The 17,080-nt window shown below is 50.7% G+C and overlaps 1 protein-coding gene across 1 annotated transcript in view; it reads right to left on the reverse strand.

Moving 5' to 3' along the window:
- Positions 1 to 16,559, reverse strand: part of LOC124975789 (phosphatidylinositol 3,4,5-trisphosphate-dependent Rac exchanger 1 protein-like) — a gene marked incomplete at both ends in the record, with an annotated part of 58,479 nt that extends 41,920 nt beyond the window's left edge. The window contains 12 exon segments of the mRNA XM_047538328.1: positions 5,812 to 5,911; positions 5,914 to 5,962; positions 6,188 to 6,345; positions 6,445 to 6,514; positions 7,663 to 7,707; positions 8,250 to 8,386; positions 10,170 to 10,249; positions 11,610 to 11,627; positions 11,629 to 11,747; positions 12,401 to 12,493; positions 13,785 to 13,927; positions 16,487 to 16,559. Of these exon segments, the coding sequence (XP_047394284.1) occupies positions 5,812 to 5,911; positions 5,914 to 5,962; positions 6,188 to 6,345; positions 6,445 to 6,514; positions 7,663 to 7,707; positions 8,250 to 8,386; positions 10,170 to 10,249; positions 11,610 to 11,627; positions 11,629 to 11,747; positions 12,401 to 12,493; positions 13,785 to 13,927; positions 16,487 to 16,559 (1,085 nt within the window).
- Between the last annotated feature and the right edge of the window lie 521 nt (positions 16,560 to 17,080).

Consider the following 17,080-nt stretch of genomic DNA (forward strand, 5'->3'; position numbering starts at 1 on the left):
ACTAATTTGCAACCCCACCAGCAATGTATGAGTGTTCCTTTTTCACCACATCCTCGCCAAAACCTATTGTTGCTTGTATTCTTGATAATCGCCATTCTAATTGGGGTGAGATGAAATCTTAGGGTAGTTTTGATTTGCATTTCCCTTATTACTAGGGATGTTGAACATTTTTCATATATCTGTTGATTACTTGTACATCTTCTTCTGTGAAGTGTCTGTTCATTTCCTTAGACCATTTGTTGATTGGATTATTTGTATTCTTCGTGTAGATTTTTTTGAGTTCTTTATAGATTCTGGAAATTAGCGCTCTATCTGAGGTATGGTTGGCAAAGATATTCTCCCACTCCGTAGGCTCTCTCTTCACATTTCTGATAGTTTCCTTTGCTGAGAGAAAGCTTTTTAGTTTGAATCTATCCCAGTTGTTGATTCTTGCTTTTATTTCTTGTGCTATGGGAGTCCTGTTAAGGAAGTCTGATCCTAAGCCAACAAGTTGAAGATTTGAACCTACTTTTTCTTCTATAAGATGCAGGGTCTCTGGTCTGATTCCGAGGTCCTTGATCCATTTTGAGTTGAGTTTTGTGTAGGGTTAGAGATAGGGGTTTAATTTCATTCTATTGCATATGGTTTTCCAGTTTTCTCAGCACCATTTGTTGAAGAGGCTATCTTTTCTCCATTGCATATTGTTGGAACCTTTGTCTAGTATGAGAAAATTGTATTTATTTGGGTTTGTGTCCATGTCCTCTATTCTGTACCATTGATCTACCTGTCTATTTTGGTACCAATACCATGCCGTTTTTGTTACTATTGCTTTGTAGTAGAGTTGAAGATCTGGTATTGCAATACCCCCTGCTTCGCTCTTGCTACTGAGGATTGCTTTAGCTATTCTAGGTTTTTTATTCTTCCAGATGAATTTCATAATTGCTTGCTCTATTTCTGCAAGGTACATCATTGGGATTTTAATTGGAATTGCATTGACTCTGTATAGCACTTTAGGTAGTATAGCCATTTTGACAATATTAATTCTGCCTATCCAGGAACATGGGAGATCTTTCCATTTTCTAAGGTTTTCTTGAATTTCTTTCTTTAGTATTCTGTAGTTCTCATTGTAGAGGTCTTTCACCTCTTTTGTGAGATTGATTCCCAAGTATTTTATTTTTTTTGAGGCTATTGTGAATGGGGTAGTTTTCCTAATTTCTCTTTCTGAAGATTCATCACTTATGTATAAAAATGCATTGGATTTATGAGCATTGATCTTGTAACCTGCTACTTTACTGAATTCACTTATGAGTTCTAAAAGTTTTCTGGTGGAATTTCCAGGTTCCTCTAAATATATAATCATGTCATCAGCGAACAGGGATAGTTTGAGTTCTTCTTTTCCTATTCGTATCCCTTTAATTTCTTTGGTTTGTCTGATTGCTCTGGCTAGAGTCTCAAGGACGATGTTGAATAGAAGCAGTGAAAGAGGGCATCCCTGCCTTGTTCCAGTTTATAGGGGGAACACTTTCAGTTTTTCACCATTTAGAATGATATTAGCCATGGGCTTAGCGTAGATTGCCTTTATAATGTTAAGGAATGTTCCCACTACCCCAATTTTTTCTAGTGTTTTGAGCATGAAGGGATGCTGTATTTTATCGAATGCTTTTTTTGCATCTATTGAAATAATAATGTGATTCTTAACTTTAAGTCTGTTGATATGGTGAATGACATTTATTGATTTCCGAATGTTGAACCAACCTTGCATCCCTGGGATAAAACCCACTTGATCGTGGTGCACTATCTTTTTAATATATATTTGTATGCGATTTGCTAAAATTTTGTTGAGAATTTTTGCGTCGATATTCTTTAAGGATATTGGTCTGAAATTTTCTTTCCTTGATGTGTCTCTGTCTGGTTTAGGTATCAGGGTGATATTGGCTTCATAGAACGAGTTTGGGAGGGTTCCCTCCTCTTCTATTTCATGGAATAGTTTGAGGAGTATTGGAATGAGCTCTTCTTTAAAGGTTTTGTAGAACTCGGCTGAGAACCCATCTGGTCCTGGACTTTTCTTTGTTGGTAGGCTTTTGATGACCTCTTCTATTTCATTGCTTGAAATTGGTTTATTTAAGTTGTGTATGTCCTCCTCGCTCAGTTTAGGTAATTCATATGTCTCTAGAAATTTGTTGATGTCCTCGAGGTTTTCTGTTTTGTTGGAGTATAGATTTTCGAAATAGCTTCTAATTATGTTTTGTATTTCACTCGTGTCTGTTGTGATGTTTCCTTTTTCATTCTGAATTTTAGTAATTTGAGTTTTCTCCCTCTTTCTCTTTGTTAGTGTGGCTAAGGGTTTATCAATTTTATTTATTTTTTCAAAGAACCAACTATTTATTTTGTTAATTTTCCCAATTGTTACTTTTGTTTCAATTTCGTTGATTTCGGCTCTGATTTTAACTATTTCCTGTCTTCTACTACTTTTGGTATTGGTCTGCTCTTCTTTTTCTAGCGCTTTGAGCTGTAGTGTTAAGTCGTTTATTTGTTGATTTCTACTTCTTTTTTTGAATGCACCCCATGAAATAAATCTTCCTCTAAGTACTGCTTTCATAGTATCCCAGAGATTTTGATATGATGTGTCTTTGTTCTCGTTTACTTCTAAGAATTTTTTTATTTCTCTCCTGATGTCTTCTGTTATCCATTCATCATATAATAGTGTATTATTTAATCTCCAGGTATTGGAGAAGTTTCTGTTTTTTATTCTGTCATTTATTTCTAATTTCGATCCATTATGATCTGATAGAGTACAAGGTAGTATCTCTATCTTCTTGTATTTGCTAAAAGTAGCTTTGTGGCATAAAATATGGTCTATTTTAGAGAAGGATCAATGTGCTGCTGAGAAGAAAGTGTATTCATTCTTTGTTGGATGGTATATTCTATATATGTCCGTTAAGTCTAAATTGTTGATTGTGTTGTTGAGATCTATAGTTTCTTTATTCAATTTTTGTTTGGACGATCTATCCAGTGGTGAGAGAGGTGTGTTAAAATCACCTAGTATTATTGTGTTGTGGTCTATTTGATTTCTGGAATTGAGAAGGATTTGTTTGACGTACGTGGATGAGCCAATGTTCGGGGCATAGATATTTATGATTGTTAAGTCTTGCTGATTTATGCTTCCCTTAAGCAGCATGTAATGTCCTTCTTTATCCCTTCTGACTAGCTTTGGTTTGAAGTCCACATTATCTGTAATGAGGATGGATACTCCAGCTTTTTTGCTGTGTCCGTGTGCATGGTATGCTTTTCCCCATCCTTTCCCCTTTAGTCTATGGGTGTCTCTTTCTATGAGATGAGTCTCTTGCAGGCAGCATATTGTTGGATTTTTCTTTTTAATCCAATCTGCCAGTCTGTGTCTTTTGATTGATGAATTCAGGCCATTGACATTCAGGGTTATTATTGTGATATGATTTGTATTCCCAGTCAATTGACTCATATTTGTTTTTGACATGATTTGGTTTCTCCTTTATTTGGCTATTCCTTTAGGCTAGTTCTTCCTGTTGCTGATTTGCATTGTTGTTTTTCATCTCTTCCTCATGGAATATTTTGCTGAGAATGTTCTGTAATGCTGGCTTTCTTTTTGTAAATTCCTTTAGCTTTTGTTTATCATGGAAGGATCTTATTTCATCGTCAAATTTGAAGGTAAGTTTTGCTGGGTATAAGATTCTTGGTTGGCATCCGTTTTCTTTCAGTGCTTGGTATATGTTGTTCCAGGCCCTTCTAGCTTTTAGGGTCTGGATTGAAAAATCTGCTGATATTCTTATTGGTTTCCCTCTGAATGTAATTTGATTCTTTTCTCTCGCGGCCTTTAAAATTCTGTCTTTATTATGTATGTTAGGTATTTTCATAATAATGTGCCTTGGTGTGGGTCTGTTGTAATTTTGTATGTTTGGAGTTCTATAAGCCTCTTGTACTTGGTTTTCCATTTCATTCTTCAGATTTGGGAAATTTTCTGTTATTAATTCATTGAATAGATTGTTCATTTCTTTGCTTTGTTTCTCTAAGCCTTCCTCAATCCCAATAATTCTTAAATTTGGCCTTTTCATGATATCCCATAATTCTTGTAGATTCTGTTCATGATTTCTTACCATCTTTTCTGTTTGGCTAACTTTGCTTTCAAGATTAAATAATTTGTCTTCAATGTCTGAGGTTCTGTCTTCCAGGTGTTCTATCCTATTGGTTATGCTTTCTATGGAGTTTTTAACTTGGTTTATTGTTTCCTTCATTTCAAGTACTTCAGTTTGTTTTTTTTTTCAGTATCTCTAACTCTTTATTGAAATGATCTCTTGCTTCCCGTATTTGGTCTTTTAACTGTTGATTGGTGCGATCATTTAATGCCTGCATTTGCTCTTTCATCTCCTCCTTCAATGCCTGCATTTGCTCTTTCATCTCCTCATTAGCTTCCCTGATTGTTTTAATTACGTACATTCTGAACTCCCTTTCTGACATTTCTTCTGCTGTGCTGTCATTGGGTTTTATTGATGTAGTATTTAGGTTTGTTTGGGACATTTTCTTCCCTTGTTTTCTCATATTGGTCAGCTGTCAGTGGGACCCTGAGATATTGCAGTTTTCCGCTATTGGCTTATAGTGTCCTGGTAGATTTCCAGTGTATCACCTCCCAGCCTTCAGTAGCCTGATGTCTTGGAGGAATCTGATAAAGCAGCGCATCCGAAGAAAACTGCCCCTAGCCCCCTACTGGTTCCACGGTTTGGAACTGGTTCTGTGCGGAAATGCTCTCACTGTGGGCCTGCACCGTGCAGCTGGCCGTGTGGGAGGAGCCCGAAGACTCTAGCTCCCCTGCCTGGCTCCAATAAGCCACCTCTATCTGGGCCTGCCACCCGGGCCGAGCTTTACCCAGTGGGCAGACTCACCTGTGACTCTATTTCAGTCTGAGCCTCTCAATGCCTCCCCTTCTTAACTCCTGGGTTCTGGAGCAACTGGGGGTGCAGTCACCCTCTAGGCCGCCATCTTGGATCGCCCCGTGAAGAGAGCCTGCAGCCGGAGTGGGCAGAGCCGCCTGAAGAGGTCTCTGGCTTCCCTGCCTTGATCCCAGAGGCTGCTTGCAGATCGAAGCTCTCCGTTGGTTCGGGGACTTGTGGCTGGTTCTATGTAGAAAACCTCTCACTGGGCGGTCTGGTCTGAGAAGCTAGACTTGAAAGGCACCTCCCACCACAGGGGTCCAGGCTACATGGGGAGGTCTCTGGCTGCCCTATCCTGGTCCCTGAAGCTGCTTGTGTGCCAGAGTACGTTACGCTGCAGTAGCTACAGGACTCGGAGCTTGTTCTGGTCAGAAAGGCTCTCACTGGTGGGCCAGTTCCGTTCTGAGAACGTGGAGAAGCTGGCTGTGTGGGCGGGGCCCACCGCTGGAGTGCGCAGGGCTGCCTGTGGATGACTCTAGCTGCCCTGCCCGGCTCCGATAAGCCACCTCTATCTGGGCCTGCCACCCAGGCCGAGCTTTACCCAGTGGGCAGACTCACCTGTGACTCTATTTCAGTCCGAGTCTCTCAATGCCTCCCCTTCTTAACTCCTGGGTTCTGGAATGACTGGGGGTGCAGTCTCCCTCTAGTCCGCCATCTTGGATCTCCCAGCATAATGTCTGATTAAGAGCCTGGATACAGCAATGACTGAGGTTCACCTCTGCACTTTTCAGTGACAGAAACCTATAAAATTTCCCATTTGTTTAAGCAAAGTTGGACTGGACTGTGATACCTATAACAACAGCACACCAGGTGAGATCCCACACCTAGAAGCTGTGGCAGAGCCCCACAGGGAGCAGATATCTGCTGGTTGCAGGTGATCCTCTGTCCAATGCTCTCCAGCTCAGTGTTGAAGATGCTGCAGAACTCATAGTGGGACATGATCATAATGGCACTGCTCATGGCCATGAGTCACCGCAGTTCTGCATGAAGGCGCTGTCATCTGCAGCAAAGGCCTCTAGGATCTGCAGAGACAGCAGTAGTGACTGAGTCCTCACTGGGTCATGAGGGACCCAGTGCTCTGCCCACACTGCCAGGTCAGGCCCACTGCCCATGCCACAGACACGACTGAAGGGACAGTCACCCTCCTCGGCCCCACAGCCACCAAGGGCAGGGACAAGGATGAGGCCCAAGCAAGGACATGCAGTGGGTGGTACCCAACATGGGAGAACTGCCCCTGCTCCAGGTACCTTGGCAGTGAGGCCAAAGCAACTGCAGGACTCCATGATCCTCTCCAGCATGTGGTACCAGATGCCCATGGAACTCACATACTCACACATCACCCCAGGTTCCAGGTCCATGTTTTCCACTGTAGGATGACTACTGGGCCAACCTCTTGAAGGCTCAGCTAAGGGCACAGGGACAGCAGAAGCCAGTCTTCAAACCAAGGGCAGGCAATGCTGAGGAGAGCACCATGCCATGGCCAGCCAGGCCCTGCCACCCGCACAGCCGGTGGGAGTGTGGACCATCACGAGCACTGTCTGCCTCTGTGTGCCACTGTCCTCTAGAATTGACACCTGTGGGACATTTTCAGTCTGTGTGACTCAGAAGGGGCCCCACCTGTCTCCTACCCCTGAAGTCCAATCCCACAGATGGGCAGAACTCTGGTGGATCTGGGGTTCTGCTGGACCTACAAATGGACTTACAGAGGTCTGAGAAGATATCTGTAGGAGGACAGGCACGTAAGTGAAATGGAACTGTGGAACTTTCCAGGCAGTGAGAACAGCAAGTGCAAAGGCCCTGGGACAGGGATATATTCAGCTGGAGCAGATGGAGCAGAGGGCAAGAAGGAGAGAGCTGGGAGGGGAGGTTGGAGAGCCAGGCTGGAGCCAGCCAAGGCAGGGATTTTGATCTCTGCCCTGAGCAGAAAGGTGTCATCCAGAGGTCTGTTGTCCTGTTTGGGGGGTTGCCCTAGGAGGAGGTGTGAGCAGGCTACTGCAACAATCCTGGTGAAAAGTCCTGGCAATGCAGGGAAGTGTTCAGATGCTGGGGGCAGGAGGAAGTGGGTGGATGAGGGTGTTGCTGGGATTGAAGTATTAGGGTAGGAGAAAGGAAGGTTTAGAGGACTCTGGGTGGGGCCGAGAATCTGAAAATATGGAGGGTCAGGTCCTAAAGTGAGACTCCCGTAAGCATCCGGTGGGGAGGCCGAGTGGACAGGTGGGTAGCCTGGGCTCAGGCTGAGGTGGCTACAGTGGCACTGAAGACTCCTCTGGATTCTGTGAGCACAGTGCAGAACAAGCGGCCCCCAGAGGAGCAGAAGACTGGCAACAGGAGTACCTGACCTCCCACAGGTCCTCAGGGGGCCAAAGGGGCCTCATGGCAGTTGAACCACAACACAGCAAAAGAAATGCAGAGGATTCCAGCCCAGGGAGGTGAGACACCTGAGCCCAGAAAGCACGCAGCCCTCAGCCACCTGGGCTGAGCCCGGAGACTCCCATCCAGAGCATACAATTTTGTCACTCTAAGTCTTGGGTCTGTGGGTCTGGGGAGCCCCAGGGAATGGGTACAGAACTGCAGCTGTGGAGGCCCAGAGGTCGGGTGCAGAGGACACACCCCAGTCCCTCCCTGTCACCCCCACCTTCCTGCTTCCTGAGGCATTCTGGTCTTCCTCTGGGGCCCCCTTGCAACAGGAGTCCTCACTGGGGGTCTCCTGGCTGACTCATGCCTCCTGGGCATCCCTATGGGTGTGGTAGATCTATTGGAAGAGGCCCTGGGGGAAGCCACTGTCAGAGGATGTCCAGGGAGGGGGGACAGGGACCAGCTGCCTGGAGACCAGCTGGGGCTCAGGCCTGCCAGGAATGACACCTTGAAGCATCTCCCAGATGCCACCTGAGTCTACCACAATCTCCAGTGTGGACTGTGCCTGCCCCATGCATCAGCCCCGAGAGGGGAGCCTTTGGAAAATGTCAGGCCTCCAGTGTCCCCGGGGTCAAGTGACAGCCTGGAGCACAGTAGTTGCCCCAAGAACACCTCGAGATCCAGGGGATGGTCAATGGAGAAGCTGCCCTCCCACAGCCCCAGGTCCAGCCCCACCAAGGACACAGAGGCCATCACCAACACTCTGCTGCCATGCCAGGGGTGAGGAGGGAGGTCCTGTTCTGCCACCCGGGTGCTGGATACCAGGTCTTGGTGGGACCAAGCTCCTTCCCTGGCCAGTGGACAGGGCCCCCAGGGCTGCCCATGCTTCTGGGGGGCAGCCACCACCCCCCTGCCCCCAGCAGGGTTCCCCTCACCCAGCCACTGGCCACTCACCAGTGCCTCTTGGCCGCAACTCTGGAATGCCTGGAAGTGCTTCAGGACCCCCAGGGCAGCTTCACTGGCCATGCTGCTGCAATTGACCCTCAGGATGCACTGACCAGCACTCAGTCCTGCAGCCTCAGCCTTGGAGCCTGAGGATAGGAGTGGACAGGGTGTGGTGGGCAAGGCAGGCTGCCAGGTGAACTGCAACCACCCCAACTCCCTAGAAACCCAGGGTACCTCCCTCCTTGGAGCTGATGGATCCCTCATGGGCAGCAAAGGAGCTGGCATCCAATTCAGTAGAAGAAGTGGATCAGAGAGGGGGCAGCTAGCCAAGGTCACATGGCAGGGGCATCCCGCTCTGGACCCAGGCTCAAGTCACTAGAGCTTTGTCTCCTTCAAGGTTCTGCATGACCTTGTGGTCCTGGACCAGGGTCAGCCCCGTGTGGGAGAGGAAGCAAGGGCTCATGGAGGAACAGCAGCCCCCTAGATCTCAGGGTCAGGGGCCATAGCTGAAGCCAGTGCTGCCAGTCACCAGGTGCACATCATCTCTCCCATGGTTCCTGAGCACCAGCCCTGCCCCTAGGGCCTCGGGGTTGATGTGACATGCAATCTCTGCCTGGGCGGGCAAGGTGACAAGGGCACCCGGATTTGAGGCTGGGTCACACCCTGCTCTCCACCATCCTTCATCCAGCACTACTCAACATACTGGGCTCCAGGTCCTCATCTCCAAGACAGGACATCAACACAACCACTCATGGGGTTCCTGAGGGATCCAGGGAGTTGAAAAGGGAAAAGGTTCACCAGCAAGTGGCTCTTGGCAAGGGCTCAGGAAACACCAGTGCCTTGCTATACTTTACTGCCAGGTCAGGACCTGGACTGTCCCCCAAAGACCTGGACCCACCTGGGTGCTTTCTCAGAGCGGGTGGAAACATAAAGAGGGGGCCAAGGTCACATTGCCAGCCCTTTCTATTGTGAGACAGGGTCTCACAAAGCTGCTGAGCTAGCCTTACCTTTTTGATCCTCCCATCTCAGCCTCCTGAGGGACTGGGATCACAGACATGTGTAGTGCTCAGCCAACCTTTCCTCCTATGAGTTGATGGCTCTGAGTGTTTCATCATAGCAGGTGCAAAGCTGACTGACACCCACTCGCACTATCGCAGAAGCCTCCACATGCACTAGCGCCCTCGGAACTGGAGGGCCACCCTGAGCACTATGGGATGCCAGCAGCATTCTGGTCTGACCCAGATCTAATGGCAATCCTCCTCAGTCCTGCCAGATGTCATGTGGAGGAGGCAAATCACCCCCAGTCAAGAACTGCTGGTATAAAGGTAAATGACCCCTTCAAAATGACCGACTTTTCAGGAGCCTTCTGTCATGATTTGCACTTTCTTAGAGAACAGATTCTAGAAGCATAACTCTAACCTCAAAAGTGACAATTAATCTTGAATCTTTAAAAGAGGTTTATGTGTACAATGCTGGGCCAGCACTGTGGATCTGCTTGGTTTCCTCTCTAAGGCAGAGGGCCCCTGAGACAACAGAAGGCATGCAGGGGGCAGAGTCCTGGAGTTGGTGGCCTGGGGCTTCAGCATGCACCCGTGGGACTAAGATTCACATTTCTGGCTCTTCTCAACAAGCCCAGTCTGCCGGAGTGGGCCCAATTCCTGTCTGGGAATACGGAGTCTGAAGGGTGTCAGCTTCTTCATGGAGGGACAGGTGCTCTCTGCTGAGTCATCCTCTCTGCTCACTGCATCCCTCTGGGCTCACTCAACCCAGGTGTGATCAGTGTCTGTAACCTCTGCTTCAGGAAGGACACAAATGCCATGGCTCACTAGCAACCCGAGCTAAGCAGTAAGGGTCTGGGCCACTCGGAAATCATATGATGCAGACAGCCTGTCCCCAGGGCCACTGCTGGTCAGCAGGCTTCCCACTCACCTCTCCCCACGGCACAGGGCGGGATGGCTCCCCATATCTGGAAGCACAGGGCCTCAGGGTGGTCAGGGTCTTTGATGGTCCTGAAGCAGGCACCAGGGACAGGTAAGGCACAGGAAAGCAGCACACTTCCCACAACCCAGGGCCAACTGTGGGTCCCGCCTCTGAGACTTCTGGGAAACTTGGCCCAGGCTTGCCACTCCCACAGGAGAAGAAATGCAGCTGACCAGAGTCCACATCACCAATCCTGGGCCTTAGAGTGTCAAAATTCCACCAGGCTGCCCAAACCACTCCCCATCCCAGGAGCCCCCGGTGGCCAGACCAGTACCCCACCAGCAGGTGCTGACTCACTATGGAAAGGCAGGGTGAGAAGTGGCCCAGCTCAGCTTGGTGCTGTCCCCAGAGAAACACACAGTGGGGCTCCTAGTGAGGGGCTGGAGAGACCTGTTGAAGCTACAATGAGGCCCGCTCCTCACCATAGCAGAGAGGGCCATATCTGCCAGGGTGGGTGGTAGGTGTCCTCTGTCCAGGACACCCCTGCCCAGGATGTGTCCCCAGTCCTGCCTTCATCCCTCCTGTTCCCACCTGCCCGATGAAGCAATCCCATGATCCTGTGCCCCAGCGCCAGGTGCTTCAGGACTTTGAAGAGATGGTCACGCCTGGTGCCCTCTACCACTGGCACAGTCAACCACACAGGGACCTGACTTCCTGAACCAGCTCGCCTTTGACTGAAATAACCACATTCAAAATGCCCACACTCCCACAGGGGAACACTGGCCTCGAGTAAAAGGGAGACTTGGACACCACCTGTGTGATTTGAAAGTAGAGGACTTGCCCTCAACCTCAACCTACCCCACCTGCAGACACCAAAACCCAGAACCTCCAACTGCTCTCCAGAGGGCTCACATGGGCACAGGGCCCCGAAAGGCAGACCCCCAAAGGCCAGCCCCCACTGCCTGACTGGTTTCCTCACCCTGTCACTTGGTTGCACCCCTCAGCTTCCTTGCTGGTCCTCAAACATGCCAGGGACAGCCCTACCACAGGCCTATGTACCTCTGCCTGGAACCTCCTCCCCCAGAATCCCTGCAAGGAGTCCCAGTTCCTGGCAGCCTCTCTGTGTCCACCACACAGCCCAGGCCACTCACAGCTCTGTCTGTTCACAGCTCACTAGTCGCCTAGCTTGGGACATATCTCATGCCCCTACCTGTGTACTTTTGTCCCTGGTCCTGTCCCCCAACTTGATCGGAGGCCCACAAAGGGTAGAAACTGTGTCCACACAAACAAGTCCACATGCCCAGGGCCTGAAGGCCCCTAGGCACAGCCAGAGCTCATGTCCCATGGTGGCTTCAGGGACGGGACACCCACAGGGCCACCAGCTCTTGCCCCACCAGCACCCCAGCACAGCACCTCCTCAGAACACCAGCAGGGTTGGGGGACACTCACTCTTTGACCTTGGTGGTGCAGGGGGCAGTGGGAGCAGAAGCACTTGTTGAGGAGGGACTCCACTTTGGAGAAGGGCCACAACAACACCAGGTCCTTGTTGTTGGAGTACATCTTCCTACCCTCCAGCAGGCCAGTCATCTTGGGGACCACAGAGCAGATGGGCATGTGGTTATTAACCATGCTTTCCACAGCGAAGGACCCTCTCTGTGTTCATTAGAACAGGACAGCCCTGCAGGCCACAGTGGCTCCCCTGCGGAAAGCACTGAAGGCACAAGTTCTGTACAGCAGCTGTGGAGGGTAGCCTGACCAGCGGGGCCAAGCTTGGCATCTAACGAGGTGGCCACCTGGTGACTGCTTCTCTCATGGGGGCTCCTGGCATGGCAGGTGCAGCCCCACCTCCCACCCAGGAGAAGCTTTGACCTGGGTCTCAGTCCCACCTCCCACCCGGCCCTCCTCTGGCCCTGCCCAGGAGGCCCTGCCTCCTCCAGGGCACAGCAAGGAACTCCTGTTTGAGCTGCCACTGTTTGAGTTTTTTATCATCAAAGCTCTTTGGAAAACTAACTCAGAATGTGAGCATTCCCAGTGCCTCTGCACAGAGCCAGCAGTGGGCGATGGTGGGCCATGCAGGAGCACACTGAGTTGGGGGGTGCGCTCCCACTCCCTGGTACTTGCAGGAGTCTTGGGCCCAGTTTCCCCAAATGGATGAGAGAAGCAGCACCGATGTCCCCAGATCTGCCAAGCTGCCCCCTCCCACCTGCACACAGCCCCTGCCAGCAGCCAGGAGGCCTCACCTCTGCCAACGAGCCCCTCTGCACTATCTTCATCACCACAGCCTTGTTCTTCTTCTTAATGTTGAAGCCATAGTCTTCCTCCTGGGGCAGGATCTGAGGGCCCGAAGCAGACCTGGTGAGGCACCCCACCCTCACCCATGGCACTGAGATCCTGCCATCTCCTCATGTCCCAGGGCCACGGGGGTGAGGTGCAGATAGGGGGTCTGCAGGACAGCAGCCTGACTTGGACAACTGCACACAGTAGGTGCTCAGTAGGTACCTCAAGTGAGGTCATCACCCCACTCCCACCAGAGCCTGGTGTATTTGTCCAAACTGTCACCTCTTCCTCCTGCCAGCCTAGGGAACAGTCTCCTTCCTTCCATGTTACTGTCTCCCATCCACTGGCAAACCATAGGTGCTCAATAAATGACTTAATGAATAAAACAGACCCTAGAACATAGCCATGGATGTGGGAAAGCAGCTCAGAGAGCAGCAGCCCCTTTCCTGATGGAAGAAGGTCCTGGGGCTTTTTAGGGACAGAGCCCCTGCCCCTCATACATGCACAGGGTGGGAGATAGCTACTGGACATGGCAGACTCAACGTCCCTGCCCACTGCAGCTTTGCAGCTGATGGTCACAGGGGGCCATACCTTGGCATGGAGGCATGTGCAGTCCAAATAAAAGCAAAGTAGCTACAGGCCAGGTCAAGGCATGGGGCCATAGGGCTGCCCTGGAGCAGAGAGCTGGACACCACAGTGGGGGAATGCACCAGGCAACAGGCCAGAGTGCCACTGCCCAGAGTGAGGAGCAGGACCAAGGTGGCTGTCATTGAGATGGAGCTGGGGAGGGAGGGTCTCCCAGGCCATTCTGAGCTTTTGCAGCCCACCCTACTTGTGCTGGGGAGCCCTGGAGGAATTGGGGGAACAGCAGCCCCCACAAAGAAGGCAGTGGGCATCTTCCCATCAGGTAGACCAGCTCCACCTGGGCGAGAGTGAGCGACCCACTCTGAGCCCCTGTCCACCATCAGCTGGAGCCACACTTTAGGAGGGGCTGGTGTTCACCAGCAGGTGGGCAGAGAACAGGACTCTGGGGCTAGGTGGGCTCACTTTCTGCACAGTTGTGAGACCTCCCAGAACTGCAGACAGTGACAGCCACTGAATACTGGCAGCACATGTCAGACCTAAGGCCCTGGGGTGCAGGGGAGTGACTTCGGGAGGCCACCCATGGGTTCAGCACAGGCTGTGCATGCAGGGAGGATAGTAGGAGATGGAAGGCCAGGGATGGCGCTCTGCAGCCCCAGCATGAGTGAGGAGGACACTTGGTCAATGAAGTGAACTTGCCTCCCAGCCATCTAGAATCCCCAGGAGTGCTGGGAAGGAAGGAAGCTGGCTCAGCCCTGCTCCTACCAGCAGCTGCTTGGCCAGGATATTCTCTAAAAGCTTGAAGTCACTGCAAAGCTGTTTGTTCTTGCTTCTGGTCCCCTCCATCTCCTCGTCAGCATGGAAGTGGAAGTACGGGGACTCATCCTTGAACTTGCTCATCTCCAGCACTGCAGACCCAGACACACAAGTGGCACTCAGACTCCCCGCCCACATGTCAGCTGCACTTGCCAACTGAGTAGAACTTGGATGGGTTTGCTTTTGCCCAAGCCCTAACTTTTTTTTTTTTTTTTTTTTTTTTTTTTGCGGTGCTGGGGATTGAACCCAGGGCCTTGTGCTTGCGAGGCAAGCACTCTACCAACTGAGATATCTCCCCAGCCCTCAAGCCCTAACTTTATAAGAATGGAATCACATGCCAACACTAACCTACTAGGATATCTCACATAAGGAACTGGATTTCTGCCTTCTCTTGCAAAATCTGAACCTGCCCCACATGCTCTATAGAACAAACCAGGGTCACAAAAATAAACTGTGTGGGACTGGACAGAAAAAAGCAGGCACCCAGGCGAAGGAGAAGAATCACTTAAGGAGACTGAATGTCCAGGGAACTCAGGACGTGATAGGTGGTAAAGTATTGTGGGGATCAACCCTGCAGATGGGACTCTAACTCAGGGGAAAGAATAAACCAGATCCCTACCTCACACCACACACAGCAGTGAACTGGGTGGAAGACCTGATGGTGAACAGTGAAACTAAAGCTGACCAAGCAAATGCTAAGCTACCTCAGGGCTAATGCAGATATCAGAAACAAATCAAGGAGTGGCAACTTGAGGCTCCAGAGCCATGACTGGCCCACTGTCTGTTCTTACAAATAAAGTTTTATTGGAAACAGACCCATCCATCTGAGGACATAAGGTCTGCAACTGGCAGCTCTCAAGTCACAATGTCAAAGTTGGACGTGTGTGACAGAGGTCATAAGGCACACAGGGCATAAATTCCCACTATCTGGCCCTTTACAGAAAAAAGTGCTGACTCCTATACCAGAAAGAAAACAGACACATGAATTGCTACTTTCCCAGATTTGAAGAGCCAGGCTCCAGGGGGCCGGCTGGTTTGGCCTCCACTGTAAACATGAAGCTAGAAGATTCCTGGAGTGCGAGGAAGAGCTTCAGAGCTATGGCCCACTGACAGGTCTGTGAAATGCCCTGGAATTCCTCAGGTCCATGAGCTCAGCCAGGTGAGGCCCAACCTCCACCTCTCCATGGAGGTCACTGGCCAGGCCTTGCGAGCCGCAGACCTGGTGTCAGATCCCTGCTCAGCCCCTTGCTGACCACATGTGTGTCCAGCCTCATTCACATGGAAAAGAGCACATGACTTTCCAGCTGTGAGGCTTAGGGTGGACCAACCTCTGGGTGCCTCCCTGGGACAGGTGGGTCCATGCCACAGGAGGTCTCCCGAGGACCCCTCTGTACCCTGCCCTGCATTCTGCCAAGGCCACAATCCTAGGATTTGACCCTTTTCCCTATTTTAGACTATTTTTAAGGTTGCAGGAGGGGCAGGGAAACAGGGCCTCGCCCTGCAATTTTCCCCCAGGGCCCCAGAGGGCATCAAGACTGCCTGGGTGCCCCCCTGTGGAATGTCCTCCCTGAAAACTTCCCCGAATACCATTGGTGGTGAAACCCAAATTACCCTCACCTACAAACAAGAGTCCTGCCCAGCTGGCTGGTGGGAGAGCAGAGCTTGTGGAAGGCCCCACAGGGACTAGGGTGGCTCCTGGGAAACAGTGAGCCAGGGCAGCAGGAAGGAGTCCTGCCCCACAGAACCATGGCAGATGGCAAGGCCTCCAGCAGAAAGCTGAGGAAACTGGGGCCAGAGGGTGGGGCTCAGCCTAGGGGATCAGCAGAGGCAGCCCCACCTGTAGTTACAAGGCAGACCACAGGACTGGAAAAACATGACCCACACCTGTTTCCTTAAATAAAGTTTTATTGGCACATGGACATGCCCACTTGTTTGCACATTATCTGTACCTGTTTTTGTGCTACAAAGGCAGAGGTGAACAGCTGTGCCAGAGAACTTGTGGCCCCAAGAGGCCTCAGCATGTACCCCCCAGCCCTTCACAGATCTAAGAGTACCAAGCTCTGAGACAGATCAGAAAAGCAGCATCTGGCAAGGACCCTGTGAGGCCCTGAGTCTCTTGACCCAACACTTCTCCCACATCTGCTGCTACCGCCCAGCCGGATCCATGACGCCTCAGCCCTAGACCTCCTTAAGGCCACTACCTCTGCCTTCCCACAGACCATGCTCCACCTGCATGACACAGAAGGATCTAAAAGACAACCAAGACACCATGTCCCTCCTGTCCTGAACATCCTGGGACTCAACCTTCTTTAGAGTAAGAGTTCAAGACCTCTCACATGCCACCATCCTGGAACATTCCAGAAGACACACTTCCTTGTGTCTGAATGGTACACACGTGACTGTGACCTGTCCTGTTCACTGCTGCCCCAACACTTAGAACCAAGCCTGGAACATGGTGGGCACCCACCACAGTATGGAAGGACACGCAGGCTTGACTGCAGGGAGAAAGGGCCCCTGAACCCCGGCCCCACTGGGAATGGTGCAGGGGATGGCTGGCAGCAGGAGCTTCACTCTGGTGCTAGGAGCAGAAGCTCCGAGTGACAGGCAGGGCAGACAGGGCACACTGGGGCAGAGGCCCAAGGAAGGGTTACCATGGTGCATGAAGCCATTGTTGCACAGGCCCACTCTGAGCACCACGGCCTCTTCCTGCATCTGGCAGTTCCCCTGGTGGGGAACAAGAAGGGGACAGTGGCATCATGTGAGTTGTCAATTCTGAGTCGTAATCCCGCCCAGAGCCACCCGTCCAACCTCCACACATGCCACCTCCCTTTAAGTCGCCTTTCACTTGGGGCATTGTTCCTACAACTGAAAACCTGCTAAACTGGCACCATCAGAACCAGGGACATGGGTCCTCTCAGGGTTGTCAGGGAATGACCCACTTCCTCCCAAGGAACCCTGCCCCCTGCACCACCAACCCCACTAAATTATCCAGCATCAATTCCGTTGCTTGCAACTCAAGTAATCTCAAAACAGTTGGCAAAGGGAGAGTGTGGAAGGGTAGCAGATGGAACAGCAGGGACAAAGAAGCAGAGCAGGAAGGAGCTCAAAACCACAGGAGAAACCAGGAGCAGCAGGGCCAGCCAGAGAGCAGCCAGACCAGGGCTGTGGGGGCTGGGAGCCTGCAGTGAGTCCCAAGTGCTGGGAATGGGGCATGCAGAGTCAACTCAGCACTGTGAACTGAGAAA

Source organism: Sciurus carolinensis, unplaced genomic scaffold (genome assembly GCF_902686445.1).
Source record: "Sciurus carolinensis unplaced genomic scaffold, mSciCar1.2, whole genome shotgun sequence".
Classification (NCBI taxonomy): domain Eukaryota; kingdom Metazoa; phylum Chordata; class Mammalia; order Rodentia; family Sciuridae; genus Sciurus; species Sciurus carolinensis.